This window comes from Condylostylus longicornis, unplaced genomic scaffold (genome assembly GCF_029603195.1).
Source record: "Condylostylus longicornis isolate FDR11 unplaced genomic scaffold, ASM2960319v2 ptg000107l, whole genome shotgun sequence".
Taxonomy (NCBI): domain Eukaryota; kingdom Metazoa; phylum Arthropoda; class Insecta; order Diptera; family Dolichopodidae; genus Condylostylus; species Condylostylus longicornis.
The window spans coordinates 4,996,603-5,021,829 of record NW_026578075.1 but is presented as its reverse complement, the minus strand read 5'-3'; the positions used below and the strand labels follow the sequence as shown (position 1 = coordinate 5,021,829).

The following is a 25,227-nucleotide window of genomic DNA, read 5'->3' as shown; positions in this document are numbered from 1 at the left end:
TTGTGTAGGGAGTATATAAGTATATAAATATTACAATTACCCTTACTATGATCGGCGAAGCGAATGGTTAGGCGAGTCGAATGGACTATGCAAATCGAACGATATTTTAAATTATAATCGGCAAATGCTTTCATTCGCCAAATCCAAAGTATTGCTACCGCAAGACATCAGAAATCCTCCCGAAAATAATAAGATTAGCACCACAATTTAATTTTCCTATCCCTAAACAAACTGTAAAGTAAGTTCATAAAATTCCCCAAATTATTGTAAAAAATATTGATTGTTTAATATTAATTGCAAAAAACGACCCCGTATATTGCTAAAGGTGTTAACCTTATTATTTACTGTAGGTTTTGTGATGTCTTGCGGTAGCAACATTTTGGAACACGAATGCTCTCATTCGCCGATCATAATTTAAAATATCATTAGACTCGCCTAGCCATTCGCTTCGCCGATAATAATAAGGGTATATGTAATTATTTTGATTTTTCATTCTTTCTTTGATTTTTCGCAACTCATTCGCTTAAAATTTGGAATTCGCTAATCGTAATACCAAAAATTCATATTCGCCAAAAATTCCATTCGCTTCGCAGATCATAGTAAGGGTCTAAAATTAACAATAAGAAGCGCTTGAAGACAAATAACACTAAATCATTGCCAAATAAGATTAAAAAGGTGGTTATCATATCAATTGAAATTAGTTACAAAAAAAGATATCTTTCTTTTCCGTATATGATAAGATTCCTGTTATTTCTTTATTCACGGTATATTTTTGTCATCTAAGTGACAGGTCTAACAGAATTCGGGTTTGCTCTGTGAAAGAAATTTGCTTTTTTTTTTAAATCTTACCTTATGCCTTTCACCTAAAAATATAGAAAAATTCAAATGAATAAAAAAAAATTTAGTGGCTTTTCGCTTTATTTAAAATAAAACTTTTTTTTTCATTTTTGTTCTTTTCTTAATTTGTTTAAAATATCAAAAAGTAATATTTAAGTTTTACAAAACAAAAATTATATACCATATAATTAGAAAGAGGTTTTCGGGAAACGACTAAAAATTTGTTCTGATTTTTTTCTCACTTAATCATTTGACAATACAAAATTGTATTTTATTTTTTTTTTGTCTTTAAAATTTTTCATTTTAATGAAATATTGGGTAAACTTTAACAAATATTTTTTAATAAATTAAAAAATACTTTTTATTCATATTATACTTGTACAATAATTTACTTATTTTTTTTTATTTTTCAATAATTTCTTTTAAACACAATAAATCATGTACGATAAATGGATAAATACAATGCTATAAATTGCTATTACTACTGTATTATTTTTAGGATTTATTTTTTTTTTAAATTTATCTTTTAAATTTAAAATAACACTATATTTAATTGGATAGCATAACATTTACAAAAATTCCAAAATAAAATATTTTTTTTTTAAGTATTATTGAAATTTTTATGTATAATTTTTTTTAAAATCAATTTTTCAATTTGATTATTGCTTATTAAATCAACCATTTTTTATGACAAAAAAAAATCATTATCTAAACAAATACAAAGTTAATAAAAGTATATACTTATACATATTTATTTTTTTTATATTAAAATTAAGCTATAAATATTCAACTTCCACCTTTCAACTTTCTGCAACAATCATGCGTAATTTATCCTTTAAATATTCATGTTTTTGAGTTAATTTGGCATGTTTAGCCTTTAAAATAGCATTTCTCCTTATTTCACGTAATTCTTCCTCTTTTTCCTCTTCTTCCTTACGCTTTCTGTTACGTCTTGATATTCGGCTGGCTTCATTATTTTTATATCTTTGTTCTAAATATTTTCGTTTATTTGGATCAGAATTTCTTAATTGTTCTATTGTAGGCGGTGAACTGTGATCAAGTGCTGGACGACCACGTTTCTTTTTAGATTTTGATTGAATTTGAGTACATTCAGAATTTTGAGTTGAACTATATTCACTGTAGGTTTGAGATGTTTGTGACGCTGGTGTTGGTGGTGGACTACTAAAGTTTGATGTTGTTATTGATAAATTAGCATCATCTGAGTATGTAATTGATGAACCACCAACACTTAATGGATTTTCATATAGAGCTGGTGATGGAATATTATTGTTTCTTGAAGTGCAATTTGAAATTGCAGAATCACTTGGTGACATTTGATAAGTCAATACAGTTCTATCAAATTCTTGTACACCAACATCTAGTTCAGGTGATTCTATTCTGCTACCATCATCAAAACTATCGTTACAGGAATCGTCACTTAAAATTTTAGTGCTGAATACGTCTACCGGGAACTGAAATAAGAAAAAAAATAATAAATTAGAATTTAATATTTGCAATTTTATAACATTAAAATGTCTTTTAATTTTTGTAAATTTTATATAATTCCTTACCATGTTTTCCTTTTCTTTTTGTGTTTCAAATGATTCAACAATTTTAATAACATCTGGTGTTTCAATTAGATTTGCATTATTGTTGTGTCTTAGATCTGTTTTTAGTATTAAAGCTTTTGTTTTCTTTTTTCTGTAAGTGTTATTACAACTATTGAGGCTATCCATAATATTATTATTTGCTATAAAGTTACCATCACCGTTATTGTTATTTAAAGTATTTGTATTGATGAAGTCAATTAAATTAAAATTATTTAAATCGTCATAATTTTCATTTTTTATTTCACAATTTGTATCTTCTGGTATTGAATTAGGTGGTGTGATTGTAATATTATTTTCAATTTCACAGGGAAATGCGTGAACATTGTTTGGATTAATACAATCATATGTAGTCAATTCTTCATCTTTAACTAAAACAGATGCTGTTGAAATTGGAAGTGTTTCGTATTGCATTTTTTTTAAATAGCCATCACTGTCGTTTATAGTAGAAATGTCATTATTTAAAATTGTTGAATCAAATTCCATCATATCTACATCATCGAAAATATTTAGAAATTCAGACGAAAGTTGAGTATCAAGTGGTATAGCATTTTTCGGATCAATATTCATTATTTCTCTTTCAACATTCATAATATTATCAAAATTATCTTGGTCTTTTTCAATCATTTTTATATTTTTTGTTTGCTCCGAATTTTCCTCCAAATCAAATATATTTGTTAGATTATCCAAATTATTATTCTTATTATTAAATAACTGTAATAAATCCAAATCACTTGGAGGATCTATTTGTTGTAAATTACTTGTTATATTATTTAAAGTTCCTTTTGAATTAAATTCTATATTTTCTTTAATTGTTGTAACAGTTGATATTGGTATATTAGTTGTTGTCGTCGCTGTTGGTGATTTAATTAAATATGTTGCATCTGCCGAAGAAGATACTTGTCTTGGAATTGTCTGGCTTGTTTCAACGTTCAAATATCTGGATGTTATAAAATCATTTGGTAAATCCGTTTGTGATTGGTTCTTATTATTTAAGACTGTGAAAGATATATACAAGAATACAATATTAGTAATGTAATATAAATAATTTAACATAAAAAAAATAAGAAAATTAGTACAATATTACAAGTACTAAAGATTATGACATTTTTGACACCATTTCACCATGTTCGGAATTAAAATTATTATTTCTAATTTAATAAACTAATCAATAAATAAAATTAAATTTAAAAGGCCGGTTTACATTACGCAATTTATGTGAAATTATACAATTTTTGTTCTTTTTTTTTTAAATTAACTTACCTTAAATTTTCTGGATTGAATAAAAATAAAAATTGAACTTAAAAAAAAATCTTATATCTATATCACATTTCTGTTTCATTATATCACAGCAATTAATCATAATTTACTTGCTAGACTAGATCATAATTAACTTAATAATAAATTAATATTAATTTAAATTATAAATTAAAATATAAAATAATATTATATAACTATAATAGATTATAACTTTAAAAATAAATTCTAATCGTAAGTAAACGTTTAAAATTTTCACCATTTTATTAATTTCGTTAATTGTGAAATTAATCACATGACGTCACGCAAGAATTAATCCACAAAAAAAATATTATTAAACTGAAAGTTTCAAATTTCAGTTAATATCCAAGGGAATTTGGTTACATAAATATATGTAAAGTAATTTTAAGCATTTTTCTTTTATGAATGCTATTGAAATGCGTTACTATTGAATAAACAGGATTACATTTACTAAAAAGTAATGTATGTACATATGTACATTTGGATGTACTTATGTCGAATATAAAATTCCCTTTTAATGATCAAACAAGTTCACATTTCAAACACTTAAATATTACTAACTGATCTTTAATAAATACACTTTTTTCCCCAAGTTTAAAATTTCTAAATTTTACCATTATTTTAAAAAGCTTTCTACACCTGTGTGGAAATTCCGCTATATAATATTGTGGAATATCAATTATTATAGCTTTATACCAACACAATTGCGTAATGAGAGAGAAATTGAGTATTTGCGTGCACATATAATATTTTGTATTTCGAAATTTAATAAAAGAGAAAAAAATTATGGTAAACTCAAATTCAAATATCATTGAAAAGCATTACACATTTTCCTCTCTTAAATTTTTATGGTTGTTTTTATCTCTTTAAATTTTTTCATATTTCAAAGAGTAATTTTTTATTAAGTTTATTATGTTGTATATATATTATAAAAATTGAAAATAAGAGAAAATTTAAAGCTTTCCCTTAATTTCGAAAGAAGTGCATTAAGAGACATGCATTTTATTATTTAAAATTTACATTTATTTTACATAATTATTATTATGCATGAACGTAAACCTAATTAAATGTATTTTTTATTATACAGAACTTTTAATTCAAATATCTCATCGCATTTAATGCTGAATGAAGAGAATTTTTTTTAAAATTTAACCATGTATTTAAAAAAAATTGGTAAAAAGAAAATATATGAAAAAAATTATTGCAAGGATGAGGGTGCGTTTTCAATTTAAAATTTGTGCTTTTTAAAATATAATTGGGAAAATCCCGCTTAATTATTGAAAAAGTTCATATTTTATTATTTATATATGTATATATGTAAATAAGTGTATGTTTGTATGTATGTATAACGTTTACAGAAAAAAAAGTGTGAGTGATCTAGTAATATTAATTGACCAGATACTTTTACAACACATCGGTACATATTCATACTTCTTGTCATTATTCGAACTACATATATTGTATGTGAATGAAAATGTTTGGCACTTCTCATGAAAAACTTATTATAAAAACATGATTGGACTTGATTAATTTTAAGATTTTTTGCGAATAAAAAATGTTTTTTGTTGTTGGTTATATAATTTAGAATAGGTACATACATACATCTATACGCATTTAAGAATAATACGACAAAACGTTACGAACTTGTACCAAAGTTTTAATTACTACCACCCAGTCATATTTTATTAATAAATAAATTATGACTGGCTTATAAATAATAAGCTGAAACAGATTTTTTATTTTCTTGTTCAAGTTACATAACATAAAAAATTGAATAAATAAACAGAATGAATGAAATAGATATAGAAAATATAGAAGAATAATGCAGAGTTAAGACAAATAAAAAAAAATTGAATCATTCAATTTTCTATTTTTTAAACAAAATAATAAAGATAAGAAAATTCGAAAAATCAAAAAAAATATTTAAGTACAGTTACTTTCTATTTAAATGCTACGCAAGTATGTATGTATGTGTATGTATATGCATACATGTGTTGATTCTTAATGTCGATAATCTAAAAAAAAAACTTGGACACCGTCTTTTCATGTGATTTTCCAATAATTTTGCTTTTGTGTTTTTCATATTAAAAATTTTTTAATTTTCTATTGAATTAGAGGAAAACTTTTTAGGTATGCAGATTCTCGAATCGAAATTTATGAAATATTTTTGCGGAATTCTTAGGTTCTTGTTCATATAAAGGGTTTGATACGAAAAGACATGAAATCTAGATGGTAATAAAATTAAGATATTGAAAAATCTATAGCGAAAAATTATAAGAACAATATGAAACTATAAAAAACCTTTTTTAGTACAAAAAAAAATTACATAAGCACGCAAATGCGCTTGGCCCATTTTACGTTTTTACTTGGTCAAATTTACTTCTTCAAAAATAATTTATATAATTGGGTACTTATATAAATATATGTTGATCTTTTTGTCAGTTTTAGTTAATTTTCTGCCAATATTGATCTCATTTGCTCTGTGCATTTAGTACAAAATATAACAACTGTTAATAATAAAAAAAAATAATGATCCATTCGGGCAATGATTTGATATTTATTTTTTATTAATATGTCATATTCTGCATTACTATAAACATAATTTACATGAATAATTTTCTCATTTACATGCGAAACGAAAAATGACTTCGTTTCAATTTAGTATAATAAGTGCTGAATTATTTCAACTACTCATTTCTTCCTTCATTCCAATGATACTTCAAAAAACACATTTTGGTATATTATACTGATTTATATAGAGATCTTGTACATATTTTTTTGTTTTTCTATGCAGGTGTTGAAAATCTTCGATAGATAAAAAAAACGCGAACTCAAATCGTCGTTAGACTTATCTAAAGTGAGGGATTTTAACCCAACTTAAAACACACCTGATCTTAGCCTAAAGTTTATGATCAATCTAGAGGACTCGTTGGTTTCAGTCTTTCTGTCCTTACCCTCATTTCTATAATCCATGAGGCCATGCTGTTCCAAACGTACTCTATGTTTCATGGAACAGTTCCTATTGCGTACATACTAGGAAGCACCCACCATATTGATGAAATAATGATGTTTGTGATAAAAATTGAATGACTTCACAAGTATTTGCAATTGCGTAAAAATTATAAATTATTATAGCAACGGTTAAAACCATTTTCAGGCAACTTACATTTTTCTTTATATAAAAATAGTGATTCAGAAATGATTCTGAACCTGGTATTTTTTCTTGTCCCCTTGCTCCTCTTCCTTTAATAAACATTACTCGTATTATAAGAAATGATTATCAATAGAATGACCTAGCAACCAAAATTGCAATCATGCTGTGTAAACTAGAATACAATTCAGTTAACAGACCTTATAAGTTAAATTATGTTCAATGTTATATTGAATAAATTATTTGGAATCTCATATTTTTTCAAGGGAGGATCACAGGATTTCAAGGGAGTTACAATAGAAAGTGGTATATCTGATTCTCGTATGTACATAAGCACATGTGCAAGAGGGGCTATAATATCGTTTTTATGCCCACCAAAATCTTATACATAGTATTAGTGCAGAACAATCGGAAACTTATTTTAGATTAACAAGTAGTAGCAATTAATCTAGTGTAAAATTAGTTTAACAAAAAACACGATAAAATATTCAAAAAAAAAAATTATTAATTAGGCAAATATCAACTAACTATAGTGGATCAAAGCCCTAGCTTATTTTTACTGTACTCTGCTATACACATTTCAAGTATCCTTAATTGTGTTTTAAAATGTATAACAACATTTTGAAGTCACCGAAGACAATTTAGTTTTAGAAATATAAAAAAAAACAAAAAGATTTCTAACAGATTTTTTAATTGTAACTGCAAGACTTTGTAAAGAAAGCTTAATCGCAAGAAGAACAAAATAATCCGTGACTTCAATAATGCGCTCACGACGTAAATTTTACAAAGTATCAAGTTCCAAAAAGTTGAGTAAAAGCTCTTGACATTGTACACTTTTCCTAAATGCGTTTTATACGTAGTGGAGACGTAAAATTAAAGTAAATCGGGTATCGAAAAAATCGAGCACGCTTTTCTTATACCTTGTCATATAAATATTGCCATAAATAACAAATTAAATAAATTGGCATTTATTTTCAGCAATAAAGTGCCAGTTATCAAGTTATTTTTCTAAAATTGCAATGTCTTTAATGACTTCGTAATGTTTGTTAAAAATTAACATTTGCACAGAACTTTAACAAACGTCAAAGTATGTAATAATATTCTAAAAATTGTATTACAAAATGTACGAAAAGCTTTAGTAGTTTTTTTACAATGTAAAGGTATTGAAAGCTCTGAGACGGTACTACAACCGTATTAATACCGTACTTAAATCTTTTTGACAGCATTATTGAAGTCACGGTATTTCTTAGAACTATCAGTTGCTAATAACTTTAAACTACGAGTTTTTGTTTGACTATACTTCAAATTTTCTAAATTGTTTTTAAAACTAAAAGATTTTAAAACCTAGGCTTTATTATACATATATTATTTATATTTAGTTTCCACGGAAAAAATTAACTAATCAAAGGTAAAGGGATATTCAATCTCCGTCAAAGGTATCAAAGGAATTATAAGGATTTTCAATAAGGAAAACAACAAAAGGATATTCGAAAGGATTTATTTACAAAATTTTTTATTTAATTAATAATAAAACAATAATTTTCTTGTATTTTATAATTATATGTATTATAAAGTACAACATATTCAAAATTGCAACAAATTAAATTATATTGCAAAATAAAAAACACACACACGGTTAATTACCGAATCAAAAGCCAATTTTATTTTTCAAACATCCTAGAGATCTTAACATATTTGATTTTAATAAATCATAATTAAATACATTTTGATTAAAAGCAATAAAATCCCGAAATTTATTAAATAAACACAATAATTTTACAAAAAAAAAAAAAATAAATTACTACTCAAAAACCGAAATTTAAAAGTTGGTATAAAATTTTTTATTAAAATATTAAATTAGACAAAAATTAATAAAAATTTTTTTTATTATTTATTTTTAACTTTAAAAACACAGGAAAAAGAAAAAAAATATTCTAGAAACTTCAATTATCTTATCAATTGGAATTAGGAAGTAAGAATTCAGAGTGCACCGTTACAGAACAAGGTACAGGATAACAAAAATATTAAAAATATATGGGGAGGCTACCACCTTACATACTAGCAACAAATTTTTTTTAAAAATAAATTTAAATTGATCGAGGTGTAAAAAAAGAACAAAAAATATTCGTCAAAACATCTTAAATCTAAAATTAAAAAAAAAATTTTTTTTTTTGGAAAAATTCATAAAAACATTTTTTTTTGTATTAAAATTATTACATATTATTTTAAATACCTGGGCATTAGAATTTTTCTTTTAAAAAATCCTTGAATATTTTCTTGATTTCTTCCGGCTAACAAAATAAAACGTTTATAAATGAATACGGTTTAAAATAAACTGAATTTTATAACAGATGGGAAATGCTCATATAGTTAATTGTTTTTCAAATAAATCTCAATTTTCTTTAATTCTCTTTTATGTCTTCTTTCTTTTATCATTTTATGATTTTGTCTCTGTTGATAACTCTTCTACAGTCCACTGTACTGATACTGTACTGTATAATGTACTGTAATGTAAACTAATCAGTATTCCCGCTTTAATATAACGATTAACGTAATTTATAGTTCTCTCTCTCTCTCTCATTTTATTTTTCTCTGATCTTTTTAATATTGTCTTTACTTCGGCTAACAGATTTTATATAAATATGTACAGTACAGATATATTACATTTTCTTTTATAAAACATACATTATTTTTCACCATACTATTGCGCAATATAAAAAAAAATACCGCGAAATCATTGTTCAAATTTGTACATGCCACAAAATACTGTTATGTTAAAAAAAAATACCAACAAGTTAATTTTGTTTTAAATCCATTTTCTCAGTTCTCTTTTAAAAGAGTATGTTATGTAGTGTATGTTATATAGGTGAAAAAAATAAGTTTTCCAATAAGAAAATGAGGTAATAAAGGGTATTGGAAAAAATTAACAATTCGGTTGTGATTTTGTAAAGGGCAAGAAAAAAAAAAGTAGAATTTTAGAGAATTTAGAAAAAATTTCACTTTTTCAATTTTACTCTTAATGGGTAATTTTTTGGTTAAAATTTCTTTTTAATGGCTTTGGAGTTAAAAATTATTAAGCGACATTTAATTTGAAATTCTGTTGACTTTTAGAAGAGGAGTAAATTTTGCTGTTATTTTTGTTAATGTAAACATGAAAATTGACAGTTTTAAATGAACTATAACAGATTATTTTAGGGAGTAATGAGAAAAAATTAATTTTAACATTTTTATTTTCAATTTAACAGATTTTAATATTAGTAACGACATTTACAGTAGTACTGTTATTCGTTATGTTTATGAATTTCATAAGAAGATGGCGATTTTGTAAGTGGAAATAATTTTAACTGTTTTCTTTTTAATTTATTTTCAAATTATGCAAATGTTCACATCTTCTGAAATTCATTTTCATGTTGTGCGTACATAATTATGTTCTTAAATTAATTTTATAACTTTGAGATTAGAGGGAGAGCTCTTAAAAACATAACATTACAAATTGTACGCGTACATTCTTACTACATTATGTGCATATGAATATTTGACTCAAGATTAAATTTTGATAAATCTTTTTTATTATTAAAATACAATTAAAATTTTTATTCAATATTTCCCTAATAGTATTTCCCTAATACTTATACTAATACTAATTCCTGCTACCTAACTAATATGTGTGGATTAACTGAAAATATCAATTACTATAATAATTGTTTTATTGATGCACCTATTCACGTAGAATGCAAAATTTAAGTTTTCGAAATATTTTTTGAGGAAGTGAGAAAGTGACTCTGACGTTAAAAATGAAGATCCTGCTAAAGTTTTTCTTCCAATTCTAAATTTGTAAAATTCTAAAATTATTACAGGAAAACTCTCTTGGTTTTCATTATTTTGATTGTATTCAAATTAATATTCATTTTTTTTTTAAATTTCAGCCGAAATAATGTTTAAATGTGATTAATAAGAATAATTTTCTGAGTTCAAAGTGAATTTTGAATTCTTTATCAAAATTAATCCACTTTTCTATTGAATTACAAATATTTTCACAGCGCGAGATGTCAAAAATGTCATTATTAAGTAATTAATTTAATTAAAAATTTTAATTTCCTACCTTTAACATTGCACTTCAGCTCTTCAACTGTAGAATATGCCATCGGTCTTCTGGTTTCCAGAAATAAGATTCCAGATGTTGGTTTGATTGCTGATGTTGTATTTGTTATTGTTGTTTGTTTCACCGGATTCAATAATGTTAAATTTGGCGAAATCAAAATTTGATTTTCCTTCTGATTTTGTTGTATTGATTGCCTTTGCGATGATATTGTTGACAATATTTGATTGCAATTTGAATAGTAATTCGATTTCAAATCTTCTGTTTTGTTCAATTCTTTCAACTCGTTTGAATTTTTTATGAACCCGTTGTCTTGTATAGGTCGGTGTTTCGTTATTGGCCTGTTTTGAGACGGCCTTAGTAAAAAGGGAACTTGTTGTTGTATTTGTTTTATTGTCTGGGACACTTTCCCCTTCTGTAATATTTGTTTCTTTTGTATACTTATTAAATTCTTGTTGTTGTTGTTTTCCTTGATTGAAGAAAATTTCTGTTGTTGATTTTGTATCAATTTGTTCGTTGTTTTCTGAGGGTAATTCACCGTTGTCGACGTCGTCTCCAATAGATTGTTTACAATTTTCTGTATATCCTCTTGTTCCTGATTTATCAATCTTGTTATTTTGGTTTGTTGGCCGTGTTTGATCAATTGATTTATTGTCGGGCCGTACTTGTGAGTTGTCGTATAAGTTTCGTGGCCGTGTTGTGGCGTTAGATTCGAATTCAACTTTGCAAGCCATTCTGAACGGGACTATAAAATATAGGAAAAAATTATTTTTTTTTATCGTCCATTGATTTAATTTCAATTTGTAATCAATTAATTTTAAAATATAATTTATTGGGTACATGGTAGCGAAATAATTGCCATCACAATTCCAAAAAATTTCGAATATCAACAAAAGGTAGCTAAATGACACTTGCTTATTATAAAAGAAATTGTGCACAACGTCGGTCCCACAATTTTCTAAAGAAGAATTCACAACATTCATGATTTGTACTTATTTTTTAGAATACAGTCAATATGATTTTATAATTCAGTTTTATTCTTGATTCAGTTTTATTCAGTTTCTAAATTTGGTTTATAATTTAAGTTTTCTAGCAACTAAAAAGCGAAATATATAAAAGCACGTATGTATTTTTTCCCGAAACTTTCTTTCTCGATTAGTTAGATCAGTTTGTTTTTTCTTTGCGAATGATCTGACAGTTTCAATATCTGATAGTTTATATACTGCGACTTAATTTAAGAAGTTTCATTAAAATGCATACTCTATTCTCATTTTATTAACACTAGACTGACTGTATTCTAAAAAATAAGTACAAATCGTGAATGTTGAGAATTTTTATTTAGACAAGTATGGAACCGTCATTGTGTACAATATATTTAACTAACTATTTTTTTTTTGGAATAAAATAGTTTTGAAAGTATTCCGCAATAAATTTAATTGCTTATTGGCTTTTATTAATTTCGAGGAACTGCTGCTACTCCTAAACAATTTATTGAAGCTATTTTTTAAATTTCATAAAAGTTACTTTTATTCCATGTAGAAACCTCCAATTTTAATATAAAATAATATTGGCCTCAGTCGTAAATCAATTTTCTTGTGATTATGGAAAGTATTCTTAAATTTTCGTAAAATTTTAAATTTAGTGATGAAATTTTGCCGAATTAATTTGTTCACTTTAAAAAGTTCGAATTTAATTTTAATTCGATTTAGAATTATAAAGAATATTTTTTCAATACTCGTAAAGCAAGTGATTGGATTGAATTACCATACAAAAAACAAGATTTTTCTTACAATAATTAAGAAATTCAAGTTTTAAGTATTTATCTTGCCTGTGATGATTAGCCTTATTTTGTATCTTTCTATTCACCTTTTTTAAATTAATATTCTCATTTTTTCAATTGAACTTAATTGTTTTTACTCAAGATATCAGTAATAGTGTCAAAGTATTTGACTGAATTCCGATACAAAGTGACTGGATTGAGACAGAGTTTTGTATATTTTTTGTGAAAAAAGCAAAATAATTAAAAAAAATATTTTGCTCATTTAAAAAAAAAAAAGAAATTAAATTGTAAGAATAAGTCACTTATTTTCTTTTCGCTTGGTAAGCAAAAAAGATGAAATACACGCTGTGAGTATGTGATTGCAATTTAGAATAGTGCGCAAAAATTCAAAATTGTACAAAATTCAGTTCTCACTAAGTTACTCTTCCGTCACATTGAAGTAGCAAAAAATAAGCATTTTTACTAATCGAATCTTGATAATTCCCCTTGAAAAAACATTAAGAAAAATTGAGAAAACCCAATTTGAATTTACATAGCTTATTAAAGGAATGAGATATAAAACATGCTGCTGAAATAGTTCACGTATTCCTTTAGAATTTCATTATTATGTCAATTAAGTACCAGAATACGGAATTCAAATTTTATAAATTACCACTCAATTAGAATTCTCTTGATTGAAAGGATAATTTGCATACTTAGGTTATTAACATTAAATACACCGAACGGAAGGCTAAATTATGTGCAAACACTGGACAACTACGTGAACCTAAATTTGAAATCTAAAGTAAATTTTTCGCTTTGCGTTCAATTTGAAATTGTCGATCAATTGCAGAAGATTTTGTAGAAATTAAATATCAGTAGAAAGCAAAATAAGTGCTTCTATTCTGCATTTTTACTTCAAAAGAAGAATTTATATAAAAAAAGTTCTAATCAATTCAAAATGTAGGTACTAGAATCAGGTGATGGACAATTTGATATAACTTTACTTTTCTTAACGTCAAATAAATAATTGATTGCAAAGACTAAATCAAATCTCTGGTTTTTTAGAAACGCCCACGTACAAGTTTTCATCGTTCCGGAAACTTCTTATAATAGGTTTGCTGTTTCAAAAGTATTTACTTTTAAAGCTTTAATACTTATTAAATTTTTTATCGAAAAAAAACCTAATATTCATACATACATGTATACCGTTTTTCATTTACGTGATTTTAAACATAATTACGTAGTGTTATAAAAGGGGATTTTTTCTTTATCTTTGAAATGTATTTTTTATCTTTAATTAATAAATGTATATAATGTATAATATATATTACTTACATAAGATTCGCCGCTTAATTTAATTGAAATTGTAAAGCCTAAATGACCTTTTTAAAAAAAAAGCCTTTGATGAGCTTTTGTTTTAAGCTGTAAATATAAAAAATTATATAAAATATAAATTAATAATTTTGTAATATGCAACATAACAAATATATTTAGAAATATTTAACATGCTTAAATAAGTGTTAATCGAGGAAAGAAAAATATATATATAAACTTGTTTAGTATTTTCAAATACGACTATATTTAGTCTCGACCAAGCTAGAGGCTACTTTCGTATTCTAATGTATGTAATATGAATTATAAATAATACTAAATGGTAAAGAGAAAATTAATGGTGTGTGCCAAGGTCAAAATCTTTAACATTATTAAGTATTGCTACTACCAAACAAATCGGAACTAGGTAAGGGGGGAAATCAAATATCTGGACAATTTTTTTCTCTTTATTTTTTGTGCAAACTTTGTTTAGGAGTTTGTTTTATTTTTTGCTAATTTGTTTTTTGGAATTTTTGTTACACAATATTTTTTTTAACAAATTCTAAAATTTCGAAAATAAAACAAAAATTAAGTTTTACTAGTTATTATAAAAATTAAATCCTGTCTCTTAATTTGAGAGTTGTTTAACTGTCAACTGAGAGTTTACGCAACGAAATAATTTCGGACATTAATTCGAAAAAATTCCTGCTAAGGGTTTATTAAGGTAATAATAAATAAATTAAAAAATATTTAATTCATTTAAGTAGAAATTTTTTAATAACAGAAATTTTCAGAATGTTATTGACATTTATATGACAGCCAAAATTACATATGTAGCAAAATTTTATTAGATTAGGTTAGGTTTATGGAGCACCGTTGCTAAACCACGCAAAAAAAAAAAAAGGAGACGCAAAGAAAACAGGGAAAAGAGTATTGAAGATTGAACAAGTCAATTACAGAAACGGCAGGGAAATAATATTGCAAGTAGATAGTGAAACTGTATCAAAAAATGTCAGCCATAGGATGTGACTATAGTCACAATTAATCTAATATACTAATAAAAATTCAATTAAAAATGTACAAAATTCTATAAAAGCAACATAACACGATTCATTTATTAATTTTGTATTTTATTTGTTAAAAATGATGACACCTGTAATGTCACGAGTTCATAAAAAAGTTAAAATCAATTACATATTTTGCATAGTTTAAAAAAAATTAAATTTAAAGGAAGAAGCAACAATATAAAATTCAATACATGTGTATGTATGTACATATATGTACTGAAAGTTAATGTAGGTGTAGATATGAATTTATGTATATATATATGGAGTATGTATGTACGAAGACATAAAGTGGATATAAACATGAAGATATTCATATTATGTAAGTATATACACATAAATTTATAATTTTTTGCTACTTGGATTTTTTTAAAAATTACAAAGTAAAATTTTATTAATATACATATGTATGTATGTTTGTATATATGTATATAAAGAAAAATAAATGAAAATACAAATACATTTAGTTCGAAAGCTTTTATAAAATTTTTTTTTTTAATTTTTTATATTTGTTATAATATGGATACAATTATAAATTTTTATAAAAAGAAGGGGAAAATAATTTCGAAAATAAAATATTTACATTTAAGAAAGCTTTTATAAAAATTTTAATTCATTTCTTAGGTTTATTCTTCCATAATATGTTTGTGTATTTAAATAGAAAAAAATTAAATATGTATATATGTATATGTATACAAATAATACAACTCTAATGAGAACAGGCAAATTTAACTACATTATTTAATAATTTATAATATTTTTCCAGTATGAATTTAATTTAATAAAAATTTTTCTATTGAAAATAAAAATTAACCATAAATTTTATGATAAAAATTAAAATAGTAAGTACCTAGATAAGATAAAAAAATAAAGTATGACATTTGATTCCAATATGCACGAAATTACTTGAATGTTGTGACAATTTACATTACAATTGAAATATTTTAAAATTTTTTAATTACAGAAATTTTCAACTTTTTACACTTTTGAGGTGTTCATATTAGAAAAAAATACTCCAAATCAATGTTAAATTTATGTATGCATGTATGTGTGACATGGCAATATAAATATGAATGTATGTATATGGGTGTATGGGTTTTTACATTTGCGAAAGATTGTTGTCTCTAGGTGTAAGTTTTAAATATGGTGGACATTTTAATTGTAATTAAAATTAAAATGATGATCACATCATTTTTAATTTTAAATATTTTATTAGTTCTAATAAGTGGAATTTTTAATATTTTCCAAAAATTTTTTTTACGTCGTACGTATGTAATTCTTAATTACTATGAATTCCTATTTAATAAAAAAAAATACGTGCCAAAAAAAAAATATTTATTTTTTTACGTAACAGCCTTGTGATTTAAGAATCAAAGTTCAATAATTGTGAATTGTCAAGTAATTAACTTACATTTTTTTTTGGTTGTTTACTCCTTGTAAGTAAAATTAAATAAATTTCACTTAATAAAAAAATTTGCCCGAGATCCGTGTCGCGCACTTAAAATTTCTTTCTCTAAAAGCGCTTTAAAACTTTTCTAAAAAAAATATTGCACGCCCACAAAATTTGAAAATTTTTTAACAAATTTCTAGAAATATCCATTCACAAAATAAATTTTGTTTTATAATTAATATTTTCTCTTTTTTTTAATAAATTCCTTTTCAATTTTTAAAACAATATTAATTTTTTATAATCAAATTTTTTGCAGTGATTTTACACAAATTATGTTTCACTTGAGAATAACTTAAATTTCTTTTTTCCTTTATAATAAATTTTACTTTATTTTTTTACTAAATATCTTTCAAACACGTTCGGACACGTCCGCTAACTGATAATTTTCGTTATGAAATTCATAAAAAGAGCTTTGGCGCAAACTTTTTATATTTATTTCATTTTCGAATGATTCATTCGAATTTATAAAGAAAATAAAAAAAAATAACTATTTACATATGTACTTAAAAACAAAGTATGTAAATACACCCAAACATTCATATAAACATTCATTTATGATGTAGCCTGTACTGCCAACAATGTTCATATTGAGTTAAAATAATTGTACTAAAATAAGATTCTAAATTGTACTAAATTTTCAAAAAATTATAAAAAAATTATCCTTTATTACCAATGGTTAATATAACTAAAAACCTTAAAAAAATATGTATGTGAATCATCTGCTTGAAAGCCTACCTGTGATTATTTACACTCTGATTGTGCAAACAAATACTACTTGTTACCTACATACATACATTTATTATCAAAAACAAAATTATAATATTTTAGAGTTGTTTTATATGTACACAAAATAAGTTGAGTTAAATGTTTGAAATTTCGAAACAAAAAATGTTGAGATACTTAAACGTCAAAAGTTTAAATTTGGTCGTATGGATCGTAAATATTATGTCTTTTGTAATGTTTTTAATTTAAATTCCTTTGGTACTTTCGAAATCTAAAATGTACACAAAAAAGTACAATTGTAGGGTATTTATCAACCGTGAGTAGCAACAAACTTTACATTGAGTGTTTTTACAATACATTTAAGGATTTTATTATAATTACATTTGTATATGTATTTGCGTTACCTATGGCATTACACACATATTTCATTTGTACAAATGTACGGTTGAATTTCTCTATGCATACATACTTTAAAAATTTAATTCAAATCCATAATAAAAAATTACCTACTACATACATACATATGCTACATGCACACGTAGTTGTTAAATAAAATAATTTTAATATGTAAAAACAAACATATGACGTTTTGTTGTTATCTAAAAAGCTAGGTTTTTTCAGATTTTTTCCAATGTAGTCTTAAAAACAACATGCAAACATATGCATATTATGAATATTATTTTTAAGGCAGTCGAACACTCATATACGCAACACGATTTAAAGTAGCCCTATTAAATTAGCCCATATTACAATCTGACTGTAATACGTATTATTCTATTCACGTGTGAAAACAAATTTGGACAAAGAACCCTAGAGAGTGTAGTTATTTACATATGTACATAGGAACATATGTACCTATATGTGTTTTTATAGAAGTTATTAGTGACCCTTTAAGCGTTTTATGTAAATTTTAGATATCAAGTTGCGCGCACAAAATAGATAAATTATAAAGACTGAATGATTTCTGACTGCACTTAAGAAACTGTATGATTTCAGATTTGGAAATTGTGAATTTTTAACTAGATTTACTGCTTTATCTGATTTATCACTCATTTTTTTTATATAAGAATTCCAAAACTTTTACAGCTTTAGATTAATAAGTGCTGCGCTGCTACATGAATTAGCCCATTAATAAATATCTGCTATAGTATGAACAATTTGAAAATATGTTTTTTTAAAAGAATAAAGTATTTTTGACTTGTTTAGGAGAAATGTGCTATTTTTAAAACTATTGTTTTGATTCGGGATTTATTAAAAGCTAAGTTTATTAATTAAAATTGGCAAAATTAATATTTTGTAGAGTATAAAACTATTTTTTAAACTCGTCTTTTTTTAAATCTTTTCTTTGAAAAGCACATAAGCAAAATTTTGAACTTTTGTTTATTCAAAAAAGGTTTTTGCTGATTACGATAATAATATGTTAAAAGCTTTTAAATATACACACACACACATATGTATGCATACTCACACATGCATTTATGTTTGTGTATGACTTACTTTTGAAATTATTTTTTTTTTTTAATCACTAAAAATTTAGTTTTTAAATATGCTTTTCATTGTCCAATGACGCCAATTAAAAGGTAAACTAATTATTGTACATGACTGTATGTAAATTTAAAAATACATAGGTATGTATGCATGTACCAATCCAAATTATATTAATTAATGAATTGCGTACACACACATGCACAAAAATATTGCGTGTATGAGTATGCATACATACTCGCGTATTATTTAAGTTTCGAGCAAAAAATTAAAAGCTTTCGTTGTGAAATTCGTAAAACCATTTAACCTACCGCTAATAACATTATATGAACCTATAGTATTTTTTTTTTCAGATGATTCATTCATTTCTAAGAATTAAATCAATTAATGTTATTTACATGCATACTTATTAAAATATATGTACGCACATAAACATACATATGAAAATATTTATATTTATTTTTTATTTTTTTTCGAAGAAAATGTAGTTGTGGTAGTAATTACGAATTTTTAGTACCGCATATTTTATAATTTTCAATTGAATTTCAACAAATTTTATTGCTGTTTCTATTGTGAAAACTATTTTTACTTTAAATTGAAAAACAAAAACAAATGGAAAAAGATTTTCTACATAACGAAAACAAAGCTTGAATTGTACAGTTGCATTAATAAACCACTAAAAAGAAAGTTTATGTACACATGAAAGTACATATGTATATATGTATGTATGTGTGCATAAACTTATGTCATCTCTTTTCTGTTCCAAATTAGAATATTTTTAGCAAAAAAGGACTGCTGATTATGCACATACCTAATAATGCTTGTCTCAGTCACCTGTTAACAAATAAAGTCTTTGCTTCTCAAAAAAAAACAATAGAAACCGTCATTCAACTTCGTTATTCAACTCTTTTCCGAAGTTCTTTAAATTTTGCAGTTCCTTATTTGAAAAACCGTGAAAGTTATATGTTACTTATGTACATATGTACATATACATATGTACATAAGTAAGAATGTACTATATCTTTATTTTATCGGTGTTCAGAAATGTTGAAGATTCAAAAAGATGCATTTAAATGTTTGACGCACCAAAATAACAAAAACTTCTAAATTTACAAAATTTTAATTTAATTTATAAATTATTTTCGTTTACTGTACATTGTATGTAACATAAACATTGTATGTAACATTATTTTATACTGTACATTGTATGTAACATAAATGAGTATAAACTTTATTTACATAGACTTTTTTGTGCTTCTGATAATGTCACTGTAATATTAAGTTCCAAAGGAGAAATTTATTTGAAAATTTCACCAAATTTTGTGAAGGGTAGGTAAACAGAGTATAAATTAATGTTTACATTTCATACGTTTATTCTAGGTATTGTAGGTCGAGATTAGAGTATTAAATTATTTTTCCAGAAACGCATGCTTGTACAAACATACATACATACATATGTTTGTATGAACATACTTGCGTATAAAACCTTATTCTTAAATCGAAATTATTATAAGTAGCACGTTGTTGGCGTGTGAATATGAACAGTTATATATCAAAATAATATGTATGTATGTATTTATGTATACCGACAAATATAATAATAAAAATTTGCTTCGTTTATAATTCGTATTCGTACAAAATAATTTTCTTATGAGGTTAAATATTCTTTTAAATCTTAATATAATTAATTAATCTCAAAAATTGAAAAATAAATATTCAAAAGAACAAAAATAAATAAAAATTTTAAGTACCTAAAATAATTTTTTTAATTAAACATAAGCAAATAAAGGTTATCAGATTTTCAAAATTTAAATTGCATTAAAAACTTAATTTACGAAAAAATTCATTATTATGCAAGACAGCAAGCTTTTATTTGTCTATATTTATCTATATTTATCTATAGCAAACTACTACTTATTAATGTCACATAGTAGACTGATATCCAAACTTTCGTGAAAAATTTTTACTGTTATATTTGAACTATCTCGAGGTGATCCTATGTATTTCATGCATAAGTTAATAAAAAGAAAAAATTACAATTTATGCAATTTATGATTGTATAAGTTAAATTTTGTTTAGCAATAATATAAAATTTGTCAAAAGTTACACATTTTTTAATAATCTGTTTAATTATCGTTGGTACAGTAAAGACAAATTTTTGTCTTTATGACTTGTCTCAATGTCCGAATTCATGATAGCACATAATATTTTTCCGATAATTGACAGTACACAATATTTTTCCACAGACTGAGAAAATTCTATTCCACGCAAACAAAAATGTCAATTTTCACTAATTTCGAAGGATGAACTTTGTTTTGATATAAAACACATCCATCCTGCTGATGGGAGAAAAAAGTTTTTGTATTCAAATGTTCTCAATGCAATGAGACAAGAAAAAAATATGCACATATGTATGTACGTTTGTGAAAATCATTTTTATGATTTCATTAGGAGAAAAATAAATTTTGTTTTTAATTCAAAATTTTTTAATTACATATGTAGGTACATATTTTAAAATATCTCATCAAAATGATGCCAAATCGTTAAATTACATAAAAATAATTACTAACGTAATACAAAAGTTTTGTTTTCGAAACAAAAATAAATAAAATGTTTGTTAGCATTGCGATAGTCATTCACCCGTAACTTAAGGGCAATTCATGCAATGAGAATGATATAAAATAATTTTTTTTGTTTCAAAAGGTTCTAGTCAAAATTGCACCGAATCATGTGATCTTAAAGATAATTGTACTTGATCAATTGATTTTCAAATTATTTTGCTGCTTATGGAATTTGTTCATATAATTAAAATCATATACATATTGTATGTATGTATGCATATTTTTGATGGTAAACTTAAATTCCTAATCAAATTTCAGATAAAATTAATTGATTATTTATTTGGTTCAACTCCAAAGCCTGGTGAGATATTAGGGAAATTTTATTTGAAATTTACTTTAAAACTAGTAAGAACTAATCACATATAATATTTACATAAGTTGTAAAATTGAAAACATATGAATGAATGTATGTATGTTCTTATAATTAATATTATAAGCAATACTCCTTGCAATGCATATACTGTATGTAAATACGTATGCATGCATAAGTAAAATAAAACAAAAAATAATTTCAAAATATCAAATATTGCTATTGGAAATGCCACTGTACATACATATATACATATGTATGCATATTATTTTGAAAACAACAAATATACATACTTAACCACAAATTTATTGTAAATAAAAATAAGTACCCTATCCAATTTTTTTCTAATTATCGAATTCAATAAAGAAAACAATATTAATACATACAACTATATTTATACAATTTACAACTAAAATTTTAAAATACACAAATTTATACATATGGATGTATGTATGTTTAATTTCCAAAAAGAAAATGGCAGACGAATGACTCATCAAATTGATAAATAAAAAGTTAAATAGAAAAAGTTTAGTTAGTTTTTTTTTTGTTTTGAAAGCTTTTGAATATCGAAAAAAAATAATTACAATGACTTGTAGTTTTTAAGTTTCGTAAGTGAAAAATAAATGATACGTTTACGTATACGTACAAAATAAATATTTAAACATATGTATGTACATACATAAATATGTACTATGTATTATATTTGTGTCCTTGAACAAAAAATAAAAAAGAAAGCGTCATATGTTTTATGTTTTGATTTTGTATTTAAGTAGTACCGGAATTAATGCGCAACTTATACTGTTATGAAAATTATTGGTATGAGTATATAATATAAACTTACATATATGTATATATGTACCTATATATATGTGTGCTTTTGCAATGTGGGTATTTTTATTTTTTTATGATTGAAAAGAATAATGACTTCAAATATAAAAGGATATGAGAGTAAATATTAAAGAGTATATTGGGGTCATTGTTTCAAAATATTCATGAGTGTTTTTAAATACTTTATAGTAATATGTACATACAAATAAATTATGTAGTACAAATGACATTTTATAATAATGTAAATTTTTTGAACGGCAAGGTTTTGCACGATTAAAATTAATGTTAATTTTAATTAGAAGTTTTGTAATTATTTTTGTAAAGGTAAAAAAATTTACGTTTATGAGAATTTTTATAATCTTACGGTAAAATTTTTCTTATGGTACTTACGTATTAATAAAAATTTCCTGCGAATTTATTCATAACCAATTTCAAAATTATTTGATCCAATAAAATTTTCTCTTAATTAAACACTGTACACACTCATAAGCTGTTTAATGAATTTTGCTGAATGCTGATAAACAAAACGATAAGAGTAACATTTTACTTTTTATTTTAAAGAGTTGATTTTGATTATGAAGAATATAGAAGATACATTGTAAAAATAAGAGAACTAAGAGAAAAAAAAGACCAACAACGGCAACAACAAATTAAAGTTCAAAATCGAAAGTTCATTGTTATTTGTGCTGCATATTTCTGTTTGCAAGATACGCTGATACACATACATATGTATGTATATGAGGAAAAATGAGAGTAATTTAAAAATTATCTCAAAAATTAGTAATTAGTTCTTTAGAAAATGTAAAAGAAATTAAACTTAACAGAAAATAAATACATAACAGGTAATAGAAAGAAAGAGCAAATACATTATAAAATCTACGAGATAAAGTAGATTTTATTATGTTGTTAATGCTTGTACTTTAACAGGTATTCGCATAAAAATTACCGAATTTTTTAAAGATTATGGTTTTCAGTAGAATATAGTGTACATAATGTAAAGTAAATCAAAGATTAAACATGTTTAAACATGCAAAACATAACAATGTTATGACAAAATCGTTTTTGTATAAGATGTAGATAGGCACATAAAATGTTAACATATTCAAAACATACGTAAATAATATAATATATGTCTGCAAATGTATGTACGTATGTACATATGTATGTAGATACAGGCGATAAGAATTTCATCATATTTTTTGAACAAAGAAATTATGTATTAATAACAATAATTAATTGTTTAATGTGTTTAATTTACAGGATATCAAAATTTTTGTAAGTTATTATTTACATATATGTATGTATGTATGTGCATTTAGCATAATTACTAATAAACCTATGCAATTAGTTTTGATTCATATGCATAAGTATAACTTACAGAGAAAGTAGGTACACGTCATACATAAGTACATAAATACATACTTGCTTTTGCAATCATTACTTTTCTTTAGAATTAAATTTTAATTCTAACAAAGATTTGAATTTAAAATGAACTTAACAATTTACACTACAGAATGAATTTTTTCTGTGATCTAGCAAATTCTAGAAAATTCTATTGAAATCGCAAAAAAATTGTTTGTTTTTAAGAATGCTTGAATCTGCAATATCAATGAGTAGTTATAATTATTTAATCTAGAGATTAGACCGCAATTGCCTTTTTCGAAATTATTATGCGATAGATAAAAGAACTGTACTTAGGTATGTATACATATGTATGTACATAGGTACGAACCTGATGACTCATTGATTTTGAAATTATTCATCATTAAAAAATTTAATTGTGTAGGTAGATATTTAAAATCGTAAATTTTACTGTTTTATAAAAATCGATAAAAGTTAAAAGATTTTATATAGGCACATAAGTACGTACGTACATAAATGTAATTATTAGTAAACATCAGTTTATTTTTGCTTTCACGCATTTTATTATACGGAAAATTTTTTGATATTTTCATGTTGAAATATCGCTATTTATTAAATTTCAACATAAACAAAATTATGAGTATTTTTACGATACTAATTTAAATTTGAAAGAATTTAATTAGTTACAAATTTCTGATCAAAAATTTTAAAATAAATTTTCAAACGTTTTATAACGTTTTTTTACATAAAACATTTTATAGCAACAAAAACTACACATCCCTCCCCTACATATAATTTAACACTTACCACTACATAAAGACATAAAGCCATACAAAATAATTTACATATCTAAATTTAAGAGTATTTTCTAGTTCTGCATCATAAAATACTCTTTTTCTTTTCATTTTTAATTTTGATTTGATTATGGCAAGTTTATCATATGACAAGAAGAAAAAACACAATTTTTAAAATTGTATTAGTTTAAGTTTTTGCAAAATCATCTTTGATTTTGTTATACAATTTAATATTATAATGGGTTTATGCATACATAAATACTAATACATACATACTAACATAATATGTATGTGCCTAATTATTATATTATTTGGCAAATTATTTCATAATTTGTTATATAAATTTATATTTGTAATAAAATCATTATATTTTTTTTATTACATATTAAAATGTGTACATACCTGCCATTTTTGCTTTAAACAATGTCCTCGATACCAAAATATAAAATTTCAATTAAATTATGCCAAGTAAATTTAAGTTCAAATTGTTTAATCCAAATATTTCTTTGTGATGAAATTGTTTGTTGTAACATTCGCATAAATTG

The 25,227-nt window shown here is 24.4% G+C and overlaps 1 protein-coding gene across 2 annotated transcripts; it reads right to left on the bottom strand.

The window, feature by feature from the left end:
- Positions 1-1,300: 1,300 nt before the first annotated feature.
- On the bottom strand, positions 1,301-25,227 carry LOC129614355 (putative mediator of RNA polymerase II transcription subunit 26). Of its 2 annotated transcripts, none has more exons than XM_055528928.1 (5): positions 25,085-25,227; positions 14,070-14,156; positions 10,976-11,717; positions 2,409-3,442; positions 1,301-2,309 (listed from the first exon to the last, which is right to left on the bottom strand). In XM_055528928.1, the coding sequence occupies exons 3-5, from the start codon at positions 11,016-11,018 to the stop codon at positions 1,638-1,640; spliced, it is 1,749 nt and encodes a 582-aa protein (XP_055384903.1). In that variant the 5' UTR covers positions 11,019-11,717; positions 14,070-14,156; positions 25,085-25,227; the 3' UTR covers positions 1,301-1,637. The 2 variants fall into 2 exon arrangements, with proteins under 2 accessions (XP_055384903.1, XP_055384902.1); XM_055528927.1 differs by lacking the exon at positions 25,085-25,227 and adding an exon at positions 16,521-16,942.

What these genes read in the sequence shown, in the direction of transcription:
- LOC129614355 (XM_055528928.1), bottom strand. Translation starts at nt 11,018, where the DNA reads ATGGCATATTCTACAGTTGAAGAGCTGAAGTGCAATGTTAAAG. An exon ending in GCTGAAGTGCAATGTTAAAG is followed by an intron (nt 3,443 to 10,975) that starts GTAGGAAATTAA and finishes TATCTTTCACAG; the next exon opens with TCTTAAATAATAAGAACCAA. An exon ending in AAAAAGAAAAGGAAAACATG is followed by an intron (nt 2,310 to 2,408) that starts GTAAGGAATTAT and finishes TTCTTATTTCAG; the next exon opens with TTCCCGGTAGACGTATTCAG.